Source organism: Choloepus didactylus, assembly GCF_015220235.1.
Source record: "Choloepus didactylus isolate mChoDid1 chromosome 25 unlocalized genomic scaffold, mChoDid1.pri SUPER_25_unloc1, whole genome shotgun sequence".
NCBI lineage: Eukaryota > Metazoa > Chordata > Mammalia > Pilosa > Megalonychidae > Choloepus > Choloepus didactylus.
The window spans coordinates 4,000,313-4,015,006 of record NW_023637606.1 but is presented as its reverse complement, the minus strand read 5'-3'; the positions used below and the strand labels follow the sequence as shown (position 1 = coordinate 4,015,006).

Here is a 14,694-nt window from a genome sequence, read left to right as displayed (position 1 = left end):
GAACAGCGAGGCCAGCGTGAGGCCAGGACCCTGAGCGTGGGGACAGCGGATTCCAGAACGAGGCCATCGTGTCAGGGCCGGGGAGTGGCCGCGCCGTTACGGCCGACGGAAGGAAGCACCAGGGATGACACCAGGAGGACAGGATAATCCGGGACAAACAGAAGACGCTTCAGCAAACAAACAGCAGGGCAGCCGGGCTGACCCTCAAAACACATGAGCGGGTCCGAAGGCTGCAGCAAAGGGACAGCTGTGGGAACCCAGACACGCCCCAGGGGCCGAAAAGGGGCTCAGCCTGGCCTGGGGGGCCCTGCCCAGGGACAGCACCTGAAACTGCCCCATTTCTGCTGGAAAAATGCCCCTTTCGCTCCCGAGGCGCCCAGGCCCCGGGGGGTGTGGCCTCCCCCATTTGTCCCCAGCACCAGGGCCCTTTGTGCGACGAATACAGAGACGTGCTCACGAGCCAGGATCTGCCCGGAACCAGGGCCACGTGTTCCCAGGCAAGAGCCTTACCGAGTCACCAAGGTTTCATCTCGACTGAATCGTTTCACGCGACAATGGAAGGTAGAATCTGGCGTCTCACACCGCCGGCGTCAATGATTTCAAATAATGACATTCTCACTGAAACACACACACGAGATAAATGGAGTCCCGGGAGCGTCTGCTCAGAGAAAGCAGGAATCTGGGATGGGGAAGATGGCTCACGAGGCGCCAACTGGCCCGGCCTCGCAGGCGGGAGGTGAGCAGGTGCCGGGCAGGCCAGGGGACCGGGACGGCTCCCCGGGCACGGCCGGGCCCCGAGGTGGGGGCTGTACCTCCCACGGGACCAGGGCTGGGTCGGCACCCTGCACCCAGCTTCTCCTTCATCAGTGCGCACACCCCTGGGGGCCCCGTGCCCTGATTTACTTCTGTTAAAAAGAAGACTTCTGAGAGCCCGAGAGCGTCTGAAGGGCTGGGGCTGCTGCCAGAGGGGAAGGGCGAGGGCCCCTCATCTGGGGTGGGAGAAGGAGCCAGGCTGATGCCACCCCCCAATGTGCAATAGCACCCCAAAATTAAGAGCACCCCGGCCTGGCCTGGGAGGGAGGGCTGCGAGGCGGCCCAGGGTCTGGGGTGGGGGTCAGGGGTGCAGGAGGAGAGGGCTGGGATGTGCTCCACAGCCTCGAGCTCTGGAAGGCCGGCCACCTCCACTCGTCACCCACACCCACGGCCCTCGGGGCCTGTGCACGGGGTGGGGGGTTCCCAGGAAGCAGCACCCAGGGCCTTGCCCCAGCAGCCTCTGGGTCCCTCCATGGGGCCGAGGGCAGTCCAGAGACCTTCGATTTGGGGCAGCTCTGTCCAATAAAAGGACTTTTGACCTTCTCCTACATTTAATATCATCATCATCTTCACGCTTCTAACTCTCCAAGGCCTGTGAAAGCTCGCTGGACGCACGCGAACGGCCGAGACCCTGGGGAGCTGGAGGGCTGGCCTCTGAGGCAGGCCCTGGGGCTGTGGTGGGGTCCCAGCTTGTCCTGTAATCAGGAAGCAGCTCTGGAGGGCACAGGTTGGACTGGCCTTAGACGTTCCGCTGCCCCCAGTGATGCCAACAGGACCTGAGTGCAGACACCGTCCCCTGACGCAGCTCTGGCGGGTGCCTGGCAAGGGCACGCTCAGGCCGGGCTAAGTCCGCTCGGCTCGCTCACAACGCGGTCGGAGCGAGCAGACAGCCCTGCCTCGGTGGGGAAGCACCTGAACGAGGGCCATTAGGCTCGTCCCCTCGCGGGCTGGCAGGGCCCACCGCCCCCACGGCTCCGCACTGCCCCGAATCCCCCCGCGGCTCGAGGTCTCCCGCCTCCTGCTCCCCCGAGCCAACGCAAAGGGCAGGAAGCACGTGCGCGTCTGAATTTTTAAGCGACGACAACTAAGACTCCCTCTGTGCTCGCAAATTTGCAGGAATCACCTTTGTGGGGGGCTGAAATCTGCCGACAGCAACCAGCAAACACACGAGAAATGGGCCGTGGAAATCAGAAACAGGACTGAACCCCTGGAGGCTCATCTGTCAGTGGCAGGCGGGTGTGGGGGCTCCCTGTGGGGCCTGGCCTCATCCCCTGCTGGGGGGTCCCCACCAGCAGGCCACAGGCACCCCTGCGCCCCCGGCACAGATGAACCCCAACACAAACCCAGCCGGGTGAGACAGCCTGTGACGGGCCACGACACCCAGCAATGGCGTCTCAGGCGGAGGGAGCCACACGGGCAGCAAGGGCCCCGGCTACTCGTTTAGAGCTAAAACCCTGTGGCCTCCACACGGCAGGAGCCAGCGTGGCCGTTCCGCTTAGAACAAAAGGCTCTGAAATGAAGGGCCATCTGCTCCTGCCAGACAAGCCAGCGGGCTGGGGACAGGCCGGTGATGCTGCGGCTGCACGTGGCAAATGGCTGTGGTGACTACACACGCGGATCGGGAGCCAGGTGGACCCGACCAGCACCAAGGGCTCCACTAGCTTCCCGCCGAACCTGCCGGAGGCCCTGCCCCATCTCCAGGCGGCCGCAGCAGCCAGGCATGGAAGGTGGTAGAGCCCCCGATTGCCTGGTCCCAGCTCCCGGCCTCATCTCCTCCGTCTCCCACAAGGAACAGCCAGCTTCACTATAGCTAAGTGAAACTTCATCGGCTGATAGTTTCAGGGACTCAATGGAAAAGGGTTCTCTCCCCACCTTCAAATTCGGGACATGCTCCCAGGCTGAGCAGCCACCTTGGCCGCTTTCCCCCAGAACCCTCGGGGCTCCACCGGGCAATGCTCCGAGAGGAGACAGAGCCACGATGAGGAGCCTCAGGCCAAGCCCGGCCAGCCCTCAAGCTCTGTGACCCCGAGCCAGTCAGGCCACTCGGTCCCCACTGCCTCGCCTCTAAACGAGGGCCACGGGGGCCCACAGGGCCTGGCAGCACCACCGACTTCCTGCCTGCAGCCACCACTGGCATCACCTGCAGCAGGGCTCACAAGCAAAATGAATTTCCTACACAACCAGTGGGCAGAAAGAAAGTACCCCGTTCACAGCAGCCCAGACTGGTAACCACCCAAACGCCCACTGACGGGCCCGTTCACACGGCGAAAGCCATCGTCGCCACGCGTGACGAGCCAAGTCTTACACTCACACAAAGGAACAGAAACACACGACACAGGTGAGCCCGCTTACATGAAGTTCAAATACAGCCCCGCTCACCCACGTTGCCCAGGGAGGCAGGTATATGGGGTAAAACTGCAGAGAAGCCACAAGACAGGCTCCACTAGCATCAGGAGGACGGGCCCCTCGTGGGGTGGGGGGCACGGGGGTGGGGGGCAGAGGTTCATCTCTTCTGGCCTTGTGGGGGTGACACAGAGTCGTCAGAGAGCCACTGGGTTAACACCACATGCATATATTTTAGGTACTTTTCCCTACCATGTGATATTTTGTGATAAAAATTGTAGGAAGGGAACACACTGGAATAGGCCAACTCCCACGACAGCCTCTGGATTCCCAGCCCCAGTGCTCACCCCCCTCCATTTGGACAAGTTCGGGAGGCGATCCCGGGTGGGCCTGACCTAACCAGGTGGGTCCGGCACAGGGACAGGCCCTTCCGGAAGCCATAGATTCTGGGGTGAAAGGGCCTCTCCAACGCTGGTGAAGGTGCAGGGGCCCCATGGAGAGGAGCTGAGAGTGGCCCCCAGCCGGTGGCTGGAGAGGAAAGGGACTGCAGTCCTACAGCCGCCAGGGACTGAACCCAGCCAACCACCTGGATGGGCCAGGAAGTGGACTCTCGCCCGGAGCCTCCGGCAGGGAATATAGCCGCCAGCACCCGGCCGTCAGCCACGGAGACCCCAAGCACAGGCCCGGTGACCTCAGCCTGGCCGGTCACAGACCCGGGAGCTCGTTACGGGTAAGCCACCGAGTCAGTGGTCGCGAGAAAAGGCGGCCGGGCACCGAGTGGAGGGGAGAGGGACCAGGGCCACCGAGAAAAGCATGCCCAGGCGCTCACGTCTGTCCCATTCGGGTGTTGGGCATGGTGATGTGTTATTAATTAATTTTCCTTTTATGACATTTGAATTATTTCATATTTAAAAAGAGAATAATCAAATTCATAAAGACAAAAGTAGGTTTAGAGGTCAACAGGGGCTGGGGGAGGGGGTGGGTTATTACCAAATGGGCACAGAGCGCCTGTTTGGGGGAAAGAAAAAGTTTGGGGAGCAGAGGGTGACAGTGACCAGGAAACCACACGAATGTCAGTGGTGCCAGTGACGGCTTCGCTTACAGGTGATTAACGTGCCTGATTCCACGTTACAGGTGTGCTGCCCCCTTAAGAAGTAAATAAATACAAGTACACCTGCAACGGGTGGAACACAGAAAGGGGGGAAGAGTAACTGCCCCCAGGGAGCCTGCCCAACACCTCCTCACCAGGCCATCGGGGTCACGTCAGCAGGGCTGAGCCCTGAGGGGACACTGTGGGGGGAAAGGCACCTCCCCGGGGTCTTCTCCCCAGAACCCAGGACCCCGGTCTAATGCCAGAAAAGCGTCAGCGAAACCTGATATGGGGCGTCCCACAGGACACCTGTCCCGCTCCCCTCAAAAACACCACGGCAACAAGCAGGACAATCTTGGCCTGGAGCAGCCGCAGGAGACGGGGCCTGAACAGCTGTGGGACCCTGGGTGGGGCCTGGGACAGCGACAGGACCCAAGGGAGAACCTGGGGACCCCTGACGCGAGTGTGTACCCCAGTTAGCAACGACGTGTCGGTGTCGGCTCAGTGACAGGGACGAGCGAGCCACAGTAACGCCAGATGTCCACAACAGAAACTGACTGGATGTGGGTTACGGGGAAACTGAACTCCTGTCTCGATCTCTCTGTGAATCTAAAAGTGTTGTTTTAAAAAGATCGGGAAGGGGAGCTGGTCACGGCCGCCTGCCTCGGGCAGCCTTGCCAACCTGTGCTCACGGGGCTCCCACCTCTGCCCACCAGGAAGCCGAGGCCCCAGATCCATTGGCAGCGGAGACACGCGGCTTCCCAGGCTACTGGCAAGGCCGATCGACCAGCCAAAATATCAAGGACCCTCCAACTCAAGTTTCACTGGCCCTGGAGGGTGACACACAGCGAGATTTTCCACACCAGGAGGTCGGCCGTCCTCTGCAGGGCTGGGTGCTGAGATCACTTTGCGTTCCCTGAACGAATGCCGACTGCGTGTGCCCCCCAGCATGGTGCGGGAGGCGAGGAGCCGGCCCGTGGGGCAGGTCCTGACGTCAGGAGGGAGGCTCTCGTCCGGCTGTCCCCCAGCCTCAGGGACAATTCAGGATTCGCCTGGCCTGTGGGAGCCCCCAGCCCCCCAGCGCGCTCTACGGCCCATCAGGCCAGTGGGAGGGACTAGGGCTCAGAACTGGGTAGTGCCACATCCCGTAGAATGCTCCGGAACGGGCCCCCTGGTACCCGCTTCGGTCTCAACAACGCGATCCTGTTTGATGACACTCAGTGCTCCCTCTGGGACTCACGAGTCTCTCCAGCACCCGGAGTTAATTTCTCCAACACCAAAGCCAGCTTGCAGTTTCAGATTCCCTCAGTGATTGTGACAAATGGCAAGCCCGGGCCAGCAGTGGCAGGGACAGCAGGGGCTTCTGAGGAGCAGGGCAGAGCCCTGTCAGGGGCTGGGAGGGGCCGCGGCAGGGACTCCCGGCCAGCCCTCCCCGAAGCTCCCAGGCACTCAGGCCCTGCTGGCTGGGGCACCAAACCATCTAGGCCCAGGCTGTGCCAGCACGGCAAAGCCGGCGCTGGAGTGCAAGGGCTGCACACTCAGCTGGAGATGGAAACCCGCCCCGTGCTGCCTGCAGCTATGTGGGCAGGTCACCCTCAGTCACACCTCACGGGGCCAAACCACCTGCCCTTTCGTCGCTAACACACACGCGCGCACACGCACACGCACGAGGCGGTCCAGGCATCCGGGTCTTCCCAGGTGCCTTCTGCCCAGGAAAGCCGCGCCGGCTGCCCTCACACACGCACGCGTCCTTGGCGGAGGCGCTGGGCAGAAATGGAGTCAGAGGCAACTGGCCCTGATGCCAGCAGAAGCCGAGGATCTGGCCAGGCGAGCGCCAGCGGCCCCACGGCGAGGGCAGCCGGGCAGCTGCACCTCCACAGAGCAGCAGATCGCCCCGAAGCCCCCGTGATACAGTGACGGATTCCGGACACGTGACCCAGCGGCTGAGAAGCTGGGCCCTGCCGGGCCTTGGCAGGACACACGCCTGCAAGCTGCTTTCAGACGCCCTGGCCTGGGCAGCCGCTCTGGGCCTTTGGGACAAGAGAGGGATTTTCTTTCTGCAGGGAAGGGCCCCCACCCCCCATCACAGAACGGCTCTTCTGAGGCAGCCCCGGCCAGGACAGGGCTGTCCCCGGGGGGGGAGGAGCCCCGGGCCCATCAAGGTACAGCAGACCCCGAGCCATGGCCGTGCCACCTCGCGTATCTGTTTTGAACTCTGTGGTGGCTGCTCGCAGCAGGGCCCTGCTGTTCCTGCTGTCTCGGCCCGGGTGGCAGTTGAGGGAAGGCGGAGCGTGTGGATGACCCCAGCGAGCTAGTAGGGTGGGCACCGAGCACCCTCCCGCCTCCTGGGGGGGTCTCTCCCAGCTGACAACCTGGCCAGCGTGTCTCGTGTCGGTGTCAGGGCGAGGGGTCGGAGGCTCAGGGACCGAGTCCTGCCTGGGGGCTGCGGGGTCTGGTCCCTGACCCCTCGGGGCCTGAAGGAGACAGAGCTGGGAGGGGCCCGGATGCTGCCGCAGCCCACCCTGATGCCCCTGACTCAGTGGGCCTGCAGGCAGGTCCTGAGGGCCGGGCAGCCCAGGGGCAAGGGGCAGCTTTGCCCCCAGAGCAAAGGGCCCATCATCCTGGGCCCAGGGCCTCCCCCACCAGCCCGGCCTGCAGCCACAGGACAGGTGACCTGGGGGACCACGGGCATCTGCACGCACGGCCCCTCCTCACACCCCACCACCGGGAGCACAGGGCCTCCCCTCCAGAGACGGCAAGTGCAGGAGCTGGCGGCACCCACTGCAGGTCACGTCTCCCCGGCAGCGAAAGGAAAGGGGCCAGTCTCCTCCCGAGAGTCCCACGAGCGAAAATGCCAGAGAGAAAATTCTAGGTGCGGCTGAATCAAACAGGAAAGTTCTCCTGGCTCACGGAGGCTGTGCTCAACTCGCAGTGTCTTAAAGGGTATAGGGGGCCCCCCGACCTTCTGACAAGCCCCCCGAGGCTCCTGCTTCCCAGCAGTTAGAAGGTTCTGGGTAGCCCCGAGGGAGGGGGCTCCAGGCCCTTCACAGCAGCCCCCGGAGGCCGGAAACTGGGTCAGCGAGACCCTCTCCCCGCCTCCCCACCCAGGGACCCCCACTCTCCGTGGCTCGGGAGACTGTTCTGAGGCAAAGGCAAGTGGGGGGCAGAGGGCAGAGGGGGTCTATTTTGGGGGGTGGGCCTTGGCCGGGCATGGTGATGTCAGTGCCACCCAACCACCCCATCCCAGCCTCTCGCTGCGGAGACCCCCCAGGCCCTGCCCTAGTGGGTCTGGGGGCCAGGAGGGACGGCCCTCCAGCGCTGAGCCCTGGGCTGCCCCCACCCGGGACTGCGGTGCACAGGGAGCCCTCGAGTCAGGGGTCGGCGAGAACAGCCCTGTCCTCGCCCCACTCCCCCTGCTTCCACCCCAGGCCTTGGCGACCCAGCGGGCGGCAGGCAGGCCAGGCAGGGTGAGCAGGGAGCGCTGGGTCTATTTTAAATCCCCATCCCAAAAGAGATTTTGAAGCATCAAACGCTTCGGATATTCTTAGCCCAGCTGCCTGAGAGCGCCACATAATGCCGGCCTTTCGAAGCAAATTTCTCTGCTTTTATCGACACCAGGCTGTTCACGTCACTTTGACACACAAATCACACTACCAAAGTAGCAACAGACCCAGAAAGGCTTCCTGAGACGCTGTAAACCTGAGCACGTCGGTGCTTAAAAAAAACGCTACCGAAATACCCCGGAACGGTGGCAATTAAGCTGCTGTCGCGCCAAGAGGAGAGGTATAATCAGGGGACGGGCGTGTGCACCGGGATGTGGTCAGGGGGCTCTGCCTGAGAGGTCCCGGCTCTGGGGCCAGGAAGGGGGCAGGGGGCACCCTCCGGCGGGTCCCAGTCGAGCCCAGGCTGCGCCTCTGGAAGCTTCCTGAGCCCCTCAGCTGGGGCAAGATGTTGGGCAGCTCCCCACTCCACGAGGCAGCTCCTGAGGGAGGCCCAGGGCCGGGGTGCAGGCTCCAAGGGACACCGTGCTCACGCCCAGCTCCCAGCACCTGGTCTCACGGGGTCCACGGCACAGTGGGGAGTCCCCCCCAGAACCCAGCGACTGTGACGTGGCAGCCGGGCAGTTCCTGCTCCCCTGGGGAGAATGCAGGAAGGGACCCCAGGGCTGGGGGAGCTGCAGAGGAGCTGGTCTGGCCTGGGGCTTGGGGAGTGAGACCCCGGCAGGTAGATCCTTCGGGAACAAAAGCCACGAGCAAGGTCAAGGAGCCTTTCCAGAACATTCCTTCCCCAAAGGAACCATCCTATATTCAAAGCCGGCTCTGCTGGCTGCTTCCCCTGAGCGCCCTCTGGGACTGGGTTGCAGGAAAAGGGTAGAAGTGGGGGTGGCAGGCTGAACACTGCACCCAAACGTGCTGGGGGGGCCCTGGGCCCACCCCAAGGAACGCAGCCAGCAGGGCGGACGGAAGTCCTGGAGGCTGTTCTGCGGGGGGAGCACGTCCAGGGGTGAGAGAATGAAGGAGAGAGTGAGGGAGAGGGGCCCCCAGAGGTGCCAGTGGAGGTGGAGAACCAAGGTGCCGGCTTCTTGTCTCGGCCCTTAGCCCCCTGCTCAGACGCTCCCCCCCAACCAGCAGGGACACTCCCACCCCCACCCCCGTGGCCCTGTCATCTGACCTGCGGGGCAGCCCCTTACCGGTGCCAGCTTGTTCCTGACGGGGAGTTGTCCTCAGAGAGGCTCCCCGAGACCAGTGCCTCCCTGGGGGCCCCGTGCCTGCACTGCACCCCGAATCAGCCCAAGGCCACCCCAAGTGAGGTGAGGGCCTCAGGCAGGGCCTCGTCGGGAGGCGTGTCAACCAGCGCCCAGCAGAATGTGCTGGGGTCAGACAGTGCCTTTTCCTCCTCTCTGCAGGAAAGGGGGCGCTTCCCCCGGCCCCCTCTGGCTGAGGCCGGGCCACCCCAGGCAGAGCCCTGCTCTCCTGCTCCCCCACCTCTGACCCGGGGGAGCCTCTGGGCTGCTCAGCGCCGGGGCGCTGGCAGGAAGGGCGGCAGCGCCACCTCGTGGCCCTTGGAGGAGCCGCACCCAGAGGCCCTGGCCCCGCTGGCAGCCCCCTCCACACACACACACAGACACACACACAGACACACACACGCCGTGGGGAGAGGGCCCCCCACCCCATCTGCACACACGGGGCTGGCACCCAGCCTGCCCTGGCAGCCATGAGCTCCTCTCCGCCCGGGGAGACGTGGATGGCCTGATGGCAGCTGACAAGCAAGAGGCCCCGGGGGGCCCAGGGACAGGGCACAGCCACGCCCCACCCATGTGGTGGGGTGCAGGGACACCAGGTGGCGCGGGGGACTTGCGGCGGGGAGTGGCCCTGTCCCCTCAGGCCTGGACCTGGGGCCCGTGAGGCCCTGCCCCTGACTGGCCATCAAGGATGGAAGGTGGCAGAGCCTGGTGGCACTGGAGAGGGCGTGGGGAGCTGTGGGGGTGGCAGCACTGGCATCAGGGACATCTGCATCAGGCCAGGCTGGCGGGGGCCCTTCCTGCACGGCACCGGGTGGTCCCACTCTCCAGGAAATGCCACCGCGAGGCCATGGGCAGGGCCACCCAGGCAGCTGGGGACCCGCAGGGCCACCACAGGCTCAGGCTTTCTGGTTTCCTGAAACCCAAACCAGCCCCCAGGGAGCCGCCCGCAAGGCCCGGGGTCACCGACCCATCAGCTGCTCCCAATGCCTCCTCAATGGCAAACACCTGCCACCCCACGAGCTCTGCCAAGCTCCAGCTGCCCCACACCCTACACCTGCCAGGAGACGGGATGGCACATCTCGGGGCTCAGGCAGGACGCGAACCTGGGGCTCCCCATGCGACACTCACCAGGACTTGGGCTCCCCGAAGTGCAGGTAGTTGATGCTGTACAGGTCCATGTCCTCGGTGTGCCAGGCGAACGTCGTCTTCCACATGCCGAAGTACAGGTAGGGGGTGTTGACCCCCTCGATCACGGTGCCGCACTCGCGCTCCACCATGTCCAAGATGCTCCTCAGGTTCCCGATGTTCCACTGCGCCACGTCCTGCGGGGGTGGCGGGGGCAACGGGCATGCAGTCAGCGACAGGCAGCTGCCGGCCAGCCCTGGCCCCCAGCCCACCCACTGGCAGGACCGGAGGCCGCATCGCGTCGCCCTCGAGGCCTGTGGTGCCAGCTGCCCCTCCACAGAGGGCGAACCCCAGACCTGGCCCGGCCCCCAGTGCCTGGCGCCCACCAGCAGCTATTCGCACACTCCGGCTCCTTCTCTGAAGGGCCACCCGCCAGCTCAGCCTCCCCAGCACCCGCAGCGGCCGGCCAGCCCCGCGCCTGGCAGGGAGCGGAACTTTCTCCGGACTCTGAGTTGATCTGTGCATTCAGCGTGTGTTGGGAGAGCCGCGCTGCAAAGTGTGCTGTTGGTGCAAGAGTAATTAACCTGCCTGAGTCAACGACAGGGAGCAGGAGGATGGCTGCCGAGGGGGCGAACCCACGCGGCGGTGGCAGAGCTGGGCTCAGTGACATCCCACCCAGAGCCTTCCGCCAGCAGAGACCAAGGGCTTTCAGAGGCCCCGCCTGACAGCCTCATCTACGCTTAATGCCATGAGCAAATACAACCATCTTGTCAGGAGAGCTCACAAAGCTCACGCTAATCGACTACCAGGCCCTGGAGCGCTCGCTCAGCCTGCCGGGCTTCCGAGCAGGAGCCCACACGCTCTTGGGAGCCTCAGCAGCCCTCCCGCCCCAAACCCACAGGACCAGCAGGGACAGCTTAAGAGCAAATCGGGCCCTGGCAGGAGCCTAGAACCCAGGGAGAGAGGAGGGCGGTGATCAGCCCCTCACAGCGAGGCTGGGAAGCCCAAGATCCCCTTGGGGAGATGCTGCCCACTGTCGGGTCAAAGGCACCAGCGAGGGCGCGTCCCCAGCCTAACACCCAGTCAGACCCTCCTCGCTGCCCCGGCCACACGTTCACGACGCAGCGGACACGTGGCAATTCATTCATCCTGTGACCTGCCAAGTGGCTTCTGGCACGGGCCTTGGTGTCCCCTCTGGAAGACGGACGTGCAGCAGCAGGTAGCAGTAGGCAGCAGGACAGACCCTGGCAGCAAAGCCGGATCCCCCCGTGGGGCCAGGGGAAGGCAGGGTCCCTCGGCCCCAGGCTGGCTGGGCCTGCTCCAGCCACAGGGTCCCCACGGGGCCATCGTGGCCCCAAGGACACCCAGGTTCTCCCTGGACAAGGCTCCAATTCTGAAAGTTTATTTAAAAACAATAATGCAGGATCCCACGAGGTGCCAAGTCCAGTCAATGAAGAAAGGAAAGTCTCATCAGATGGTGCCAGAAGAGGTGGAAAGCCCCACACAAAAGGAGGGGGTGAGGCCCCTACCTCACAGCGCAGACAACAGTCAACTCCAAGTGCATCAAAAACCTAAATGTAAGAGCCACAGCTATCAAATTCCTGGGAGGAAACACTGGAGTTAATCCTCATGACCCTGGATTTGGCAAAGGGTTCTTACATAGAACACCAAAAGTGTGAGCAACAAAAGGACAACAGGTGAACTGGACTTCACCAGAATTAAAAACTTCTGTGCATCAAGAAAGTGAAAAGAGAACCCACAGGATATCTGCAAACCCCATTCTAGAATATATAAAGAACTCTTACAACTCAATAATAAAAAACCCAATTTAAAAATGGGCAAAGGATCTGAATAAACGTTTCTCCAGAAAAGATATACAAATGGCCAACAAGCACAGGAAAAGATATTCAACATCAGCCACTGGAGAAATGCAAATCAAAACCACAGTGACATAGCACTGTGCAGCCACTGGGACGAAGAGAATCAAAACAGATAATCAAAGGAGGTTTCTCCGATGGGGAGAAATCAGAACCTTCACACGCTGCCAGTGGGAATGTAAAATGCTGCAGCCACTTTGGAAAAAATGGTCTGGCAAATTCTTGAAAAGCTGAACAAGAGTTACCGTTTGATCCAGTAGTTCCACGCCTAGGTGTGTTCCCAAGAGAACTGAAAACACATGGTCACACAGGAACTACTAAACCAAGACTCAAGGCAACATTTTCCACAAGAGCCAAAAAGTGGAAACAACCCAAATGTCAATCAACAGATGAACAAAATGCAGGATCATCCACGCAATGGGGTTTTACCTAGACGGCCTTAGAAAGGAACGAAGTTCTGAGACTTGCAGCAACGTGGACAAACCTCGAAAACGTGCTGCCTGGAAGAAGCCAGTCACGAAGCACCACGTGCTGCATGTCTCCGTTTACACGAAGCAGCCGGAACAGGCAGATCCATAGAGACAGAAAATAAGTGAGAGGTTGGTGAGGGCTGGGGAGGGCGGATGGGAGGGTTGGGTGATAGCTAAAGTGTTCAGAATTTCTTTTTGAGGTGGTGGAAATGTTCTAAAACTGAACGTGGTGACAGCTGTGCAGCTCTGTGGCTGCACTAAAAACCGCCAAGTTGAACGCTTTAAATGGAGGAATTTCATGGTATGTGAATTACGGCTCAATGATACTGTTAAAGAAAAACAAACAAACAAACAGCAAATCAATCAAAAACAAGCAACCTGCAAAAGATTCACCTAGTGCTATCATCCTAAAACTCTCTGTGCAAAATGGGCCATCCGACAAGCAGGTGCTTCTGCATCACCCCAACCACATCCACGTGGGCTGGAGTTCTCCGACTCCCTCAGGTCCTGGGGACCAAGACCCCTGCCTAGAAGCTACTGTTTAGAAAGTGGGGGGCAGATTGGTGGCCTGGGTCTGGCTGGGAGGAGGGGCTGGATAACACGGACCCACAGGCCTCAAAAAGCTTTGTCCCAACTGTGGCCATGTCAACACAGAAGCCGCTGACGCCTCCACGGCCGGACAGCCGGCATCGTCTGCTCTGGCCCCGGTCTCCGAGCCTCAGTGTCCCTGCATGAGGCAAGCAGGAGCCACCAACACACGGTAAGCATGAAACGTGATCAACGGAAAGGGCGTCCTAAGGACGGGGCCACCGAGACGTACGGCGCCAGTCTGGGGTGGCCGGCACAGCCCATGGAAGCCTCCAGAAGGCCCCTCTCCTCCCTCCCGGGTTCGGGGTCACTCTCCAGCAGGGGAGGGAAGCCACCCTCGTGGAGCCCGGCAGCAACGGCTGCCACCCTGGGCACGCAGCTCCCACAGGGCAGACAGAGCCCCACTGCAGAAAGCCTAACGGACAGACCGTACAGACACACGCAGCCCGGGGGGCCGGCTCCCCGCACACACATGCCAGGCACTGTGTACAAGAAGATGCCACACACACGGGGACCCCCCACGAGGACACAGCATACACCCAGGGGACACCCAGGGGACACACCACCCCGAGCCCCCCAGGTGCTCCCACCCGGTGCAGCACCTTCCAGGAGAAGACGGCGAACAGTGGGGCCTGAAACGACCCAGGCCCTGACCCGGGCGGGGAGGCCACCTGAGCCACGCAGAGCAGCCGGGGGGCAGCAGGGCAGGGGCCCGAGCCTCCTCAGGACCGGGGTGTCTGCCAGCTCCTCTCCCAGGGCGCAGGGGCTCAGGGGACGCCAGGATGCCCCTCAGGGTGGGGACTGCCTTGCAAAACCAGCCCTGGAGAGGTTTTGGCTTCAATGACTAAAATTAGCCCCAGCAGCTCTGTCCCGGGGCTGGTTATCTGGCTACAAACCCCCCAAAGCCCTAAAGGTATGAAATGTGACGCTAATGAACCGTCCCCTAAGAACAACGCAGCCCCACTCAAACCCGCCGCCCCGGGGCCTCTGAGCCCAGGTCAGTCTCCAGCCAGCGTCCAGCCCACACCCTGGGACCGGCCAGCGTCAGGCCAAGGCCAAGGAGCCCAGGCCCCCCGCAGCCGAGACTGCGCCTGGCTGTGAATTTAACCCCATGGCCACTGGACAGGCCGAGGACGCGGGTCCCCAGGAGGTCAGGAGAACGGAGTGACAGGAACCTGTAAATAAAGGACCTGCATCACCCAGAATGAAGAGCGCCCGCGGCTCTTCTGGGGGATTTTAGCTCCCCCCTCAGGATACGGCCCCAGGCACGCCCTGGCCCTCCCCAGGCCCCGGGATGTCCTGCGCCTCCCTTCCCCCAGGTCCTCGGAGCACTGCTCGCCGCCGAGGGTTCCCGGGCACTTACATCGTCGTACAGTGAGCCGCTGATGTCAGCTCCGTAAATCGGGGAGACGAAGGTGAGGTTCTTCCAGTACTTGCGCTCCAGGTCATCAAAGTCCTGGTGGCGTGGGGTGCAATACCTGGCGGGCAAGTGGGGTGGTGAGAGGCGGCCGTAAGGGTCCACACGTGGGGCACCACCGGCCCCGGGACACGGGCGGGACAATCCCCACCCCCCTCCTCGGCCCCGGTGGGTCCCACATCAGGTTTGGCTAGAAAAAGGACTGAGAGGGGGGTCCCTTCGCACCC

The 14,694-nt window shown here is 62.4% G+C and overlaps 1 protein-coding gene across 6 annotated transcripts in view; it reads right to left on the bottom strand.

The window, feature by feature from the left end:
* Positions 1–14,694, bottom strand: part of KDM4B (lysine demethylase 4B) — a 161,986-nt gene that overhangs the window by 75,698 nt on the left and 71,594 nt on the right. For 3 of the 6 annotated variants that reach the window (XR_005214955.1, XM_037824047.1, XM_037824048.1), the window contains exons 5-6: positions 14,414–14,528; positions 10,119–10,312 (exon numbers count right to left, since the gene is read on the bottom strand). Coding sequence is in view for 4 of the 6 variants with exons in the window: in XM_037824047.1 (XP_037679975.1) it covers positions 10,119–10,312; positions 14,414–14,528 (309 nt within the window). In the remaining 2 variants the exon portion in view is untranslated. Of the gene's footprint in view, positions 1–10,118; positions 10,313–10,501; positions 14,226–14,413; positions 14,529–14,694 lie in introns of those variants that run through there. The other 3 variants (XM_037824049.1, XM_037824051.1, XM_037824050.1) reach the window with 3 other exon arrangements.